Here is a 5,116-nt window from a genome sequence, read left to right on the forward strand (position 1 = left end):
ATTTTCTAAGTCCTTCTTCTGAGATAAAACATCTTGTAACATATTCTCCCTAGATTTCCTAACTTTACCATTCTACAGTGATCTTGCTGTAGAAATTGTTGTTGTTTTAAGATGGTGGTTCTGTATTTCCTTCATTTCTTCTGCATTTATTAATTGGCATTTTCTCTAAGAAAGTTAATCCTATTCCACTTAAATTTTTCAATTATTTATTTTTATACTGCATGTACTATTGAATATTATTTAGGGGTTTATAATTCAATACTACATTCTTCATTTTGTTTTTTAAATCCTCCAACTTCAGCCACTGGTTGTCCTTTCAATTGGCTCTGGAGTTGTTTCAACATGACACCGTTAAAAATTTTTTCTTGAGATCTTCCTAGAGTCTGTGAGTGGGCAATTTACTAATCACCTAAGAATCCAGTGGAATTTTTGCCATCCATTCAAGGTGACATAGTAAATCCAGAATTTCTGATAGACGCACTTATTTCAATAAATTCAGCACAGTGTGAAATTGTATTTTTTTCCCTAGATATGTGCCATGAGAATTCATCCAAACATAAAACACCAAATTTATGTGAAAATAAATTAGCTAAAACTTGTAAAACAATATATAAGCCTTTTCCTTCTGACTTTGTACCTGTTTACCATCTCTAGGATAATGCCACATTCTGAAACATGCAGGAATTGGTACAATGGCTTATTTGGGGGTTATTTTATATGATTTGAATCACTGTTCTGATATTCATTGGCCATATGTCAGTTATTCATTTCCTATGAAACATTTGAACCTACATTAACATTTAAACATTTAACCTACATTAAAATATAATATTCACATGAAGAAGGTAAGTATTGGTTTTATAGCATTACTTTCTGGGCATAATAAATTGAATTAATAAAATTAGCTCTTTCTTTGAAAGCGTAAAAAGGAAGCAATTGTTATTTGTCATTTCTGTTTATTTCCACATGATTCCCCTACACTTCTCTTACTTTTACTACTGTGTATTTGCAATCATGATTCTCTTTGCTCAGAATACCATTTAATTTTATTTATTGCTTTTACTGGAAATTATTACTGGGTTATAGGAAAAGTGAGCAATCCCATCTTTTATATTGATCTAGAAATTGGTGTACATTTTCATAAGAACTATATTCAGTATGTAAATGTCTACTTTTTTATCTGTTGCCCATAATCCTATAGGGTTAAGACAGTATGTCCTATTAACCCAAATGTTTAGCCTATGTCTGCAACCTAGTTTCTTTAAAAATATTTTTAATAATATCTGAATAAATTTTCACAATCACATAAGAATTAGAAAGAAATTATATCTATGAGATTCTTATTCTGCTTATAGGAAGCTGTTAATAGACACATATATTAAGATAAGAAATAGTTTATGCAGAATGACTTATTTAATTATTTACAAGATACAATCTTAGTGTATTGAATATATTACTATGACTGGGTTTTCTTTTTATTTTGTTCAGGGTTCTCTGGATATAAAGTGGCAAATACTTGAAACAGTTTGACATCTAGAAATCTAGATTGTGCTCACTGACATAAATTCTTTCAAATAGATCTGAGATGTGGCAGTAGTACATGGGTCAAACTGAGTAGATCGACTGATGATTCCCTATTAAGGGCAGGGATAGAGAAAGGGTTTTAGAGACCATTCGAATCCTTTCCCCAGTAGCCATTTTTGCTCAGGAAATGTGATTTTTATAACAGACAAGATAAAAACTGAGAAAAAAATAAAACTGAAAACTAAGATGACAGCGAATGCAGACAGGATTTATCATATACTTGTGAGTTTAGGGCTAAAATGAATCAACATTCAGCAATTATTGTGAAATTGAACATTATTCTTCTAGGAGAGAAAGCAGGAAAACTGATTTCTTTGTCCATGAGAACATTACTTGGTCTGTAGGCTACCAAGACCTAACTTGCTGTAATTACCAAATTAAATTTTAACTATGTGCTTCTTTTTATTTCCCACAGACTGAGATAATTTAGAGCAGGCCTCATCCTTTTTCATCTCTATATCCCCAATGTCTGTCATGATATAACTTTAAATAAGGCCTGAATGCATCAATCACATTAGAAAGTTAACAATTCAAATATTTAACATGAGCTTCTATTCCTAAATTGTTACAAATGAAAGTCAGTGTGAGAATAAAAGTCTGGGTTTTGAGGTTGAGAAGAGTGATTCAAATTCTGGATGTGAAAGTTGCAGTCTCTGTACTGAACTTTCAAACTCAATTTCTTTCTGCTCATTCACCTTTAAATTAGGAATAATAATGCTCATTTTCTAAAAGACTCTGTAAACAAATATTGCATATGATTTGCCTTAAGCAGAGTGTGTAGAATATTATCAACAGATGTCATTTCTCTTCCCTGTATCACAAAACCCTAAAGCTAGTTCTAGATGCTCCAATTAGAGATTGGTTGTCCAGAAAGTTGAACTCTCACTAGTTTATCGTAGTTTCATGCAGTTTATTTTACATTGTCTGTTCTTAACCTATTTTTTTTTATTTTTAGAGGTATTGAATCTACCTAAAGAAAAATAATTCTCACTAAAAAAGCATAATAATCATAGGTACCTCATAAAGTTGTTAGCAGGATTATGTGAATCCATACAAAGAAAATAGTGGATCTAGAGAATAGTGATAGCGGAAAAAATCTGTTTTACCTTTTGTCTCCACCGCCTCCTTTTCCTCTTCATTAGTATCATAATTCTAATAGTATAAATATTTTTAATGTATGTGAGTATCTAATCTTTTAATAAAATAAAGTCAATATTTATATTGTATTCCCAACCCCTGGTGATTGTGATTTTTTGATTTAAAGGAAATGCCAAATAGAATAAAAATTTTCTAATAACATTTCATTTCTAATACCTGGCAAGGATGAAAAGTTCAGAAATCCATTTCTATCCTAACACTCATTCATCAAACTACATGCCCTATATCTCTTCAAACACAAACAAATTCTACTCAAAATCATAATCATTAAACCATATTTTTACTTCATCAAAATACATTTGAATAAACATTTGAATTTACAGAAGTTCCTGAAGCAATATTTAGTTCAAATTTATTCAGTTCAATGTTTGGTGAATTTTAATATTGGAATGGAAAAGAAGAGAAAATATGTAAGTGTGGTGAAGGAAAGATCATTTCCAGAGTATGAATAAAAGAACAATTGAAAAGAACTTTATTATTTTAAGGCTACTAATGCTTTCATTTACCAGAGAGAAACATAGCCTTTTGGATAGTGTCCTTAAAAGCTTGCTTCACCTGCTGGTTCCTTAGGGTATATATGAATGAATTCATCATGGGAGCAACAGACGTATTCAGAATAGCTACTCCTTTGGTGAATGATGCCTTTTCTTTTGCTGAAGGGTTGGCATACATGAATATGCAGCTTCCGTAAGAGATGGAAATGACAATCATGTGAGAGGAGCATGTAGAAAATGCTTTTTTTCTCTGACTGGCAGAAGGCAGTTTCACAATTGTCCTAACGATGAACATATAGGATAGAATTATTAATGCCAATGTGAAAAGCAGAATCACTATTGCAGAATAAAAACCATTCACTTCTAGGAGCCATGTGTCTGAGCAGGATAATTGCAAGAGGGGAAAGAAATCACAAGCAAAGTGATCAATGACATTGGAGCCACAGTAATCTAACTGGAGAAAAAGAATAACTGGTGGGAAGATATTTAAGAATCCTGCCAGCCAAGCACAAAAGACAAGCAATACGCAGACTCTTTTGTTCATGATGGTCGCATAACGCAGGGGCTTGCAGATGGCCATGTACCGGTCATAGGACATGGCGGTTAGAAGATAAAATTCAGTTATGCCCATGAAGGTGAAGAAAAACAACTGAGCTGTACAATTGCATGAAATTGTTTTATCTCTGGTGATAATTGAGCCCAGAGACCTAGGAATACAGACAGTTGTAAAGGATATTTCTAATATGGAGAAGTTCCTGAGGAAGAAATACATAGGGGTCTGTAGATGGGAGTCCACCAAGGTCAGAGTTATGATGGCCAAATTTCGAGTGATACTTAGTATATATGTGATAATTAAAAAGAGAAAAATCACAATCTGAAGCTCTGGGTCATCTGACAGCCCTAGAAGAATGAATTCAGTGGGTACTGTGTGGTTTTTCATTGCTGATTCTTTTCTCCCTCATTGAGAACAGAAAATGTATGTTGCCCCTATAGAACATAAAAAGTTAAAACAGGATTGAAGATAGAGTATAAAAATCTTTAAATATTCATGATAATGAATAATCTATGAGATACAAAACACCTGTTCCCTTGTAGCAATTCTGTCCAATTTCTTTTTGACCATTTATTCAATTAGTGAGTATCATCTGAAGTTAAATATTGATCTCTTTTGTTTGAAAAATATACTACCAGAGACCATGAATAGTGAAATCTTGTGGTAACATTTAAACAGAAACCATTTCTTTTAATGTTTCCTTAAAATTCAGATTCTAATTATTCTTTACAATACTTAGCTCCTTTTATAGAAACTATGAAAATACTCCTATAAATTTTTCTCCTTTTTCAATATTATAAAAACCAGTCTGGATTGAAGATAATCTAAGTGCAGGATTTGAAAGTTTATAGAGGTGATTTAGCTTACCTCCACATTGTATATTTTTAGGTACACAATACTTTAGGAAACTTTCATAAGATTAAACAATTAGTCAACATAATAATCATCTCACTTTAGAAAATATGTTGATCCATGGGAATTTTTGTTGACCATTGTCTCCTAAATTACTTTCTAAAGGGTTTTATTGATGCTATCAGTCTCCCCACATCATTTTTTTTCTGATAAACAGGCCAGAAAGACAAGAAGGTAAACTCCTATTACTAAAATAAATAATTGCCTAGAAATAGTTTAATTCACAAAATGCACAATTATTTTTCTTTTTTTAACATTTGCTGGGAAGCAAATAGTCTTTTTGCTTTGGAATATCTTTTTTAAAATCTTATTTCTGTAACAGAACACCATTGAAACTAAGAAAGAAAGAAATTAACGATCCAGGACTTATTTCTATGTTCCTGCATTCTGACTATGTTGATAGTCTTCTTGGTAG

The 5,116-nt window shown here is 31.9% G+C and overlaps 1 protein-coding gene across 1 annotated transcript; it reads right to left on the reverse strand.

Annotated features, from left to right (window-relative positions):
- Window positions 1–3,240: 3,240 nt before the first annotated feature.
- Window positions 3,241–4,176, reverse strand: LOC140843760 (olfactory receptor 6C3-like). Its single transcript, XM_073214187.1, has one exon. The coding sequence runs from the start codon at window positions 4,174–4,176 to the stop codon at window positions 3,241–3,243; it is 936 nt and encodes a 311-aa protein (XP_073070288.1).
- Between the last annotated feature and the right edge of the window lie 940 nt (window positions 4,177–5,116).

This window comes from Manis javanica, chromosome 10 (assembly GCF_040802235.1).
Source record: "Manis javanica isolate MJ-LG chromosome 10, MJ_LKY, whole genome shotgun sequence".
NCBI classification, from domain to species: domain Eukaryota; kingdom Metazoa; phylum Chordata; class Mammalia; order Pholidota; family Manidae; genus Manis; species Manis javanica.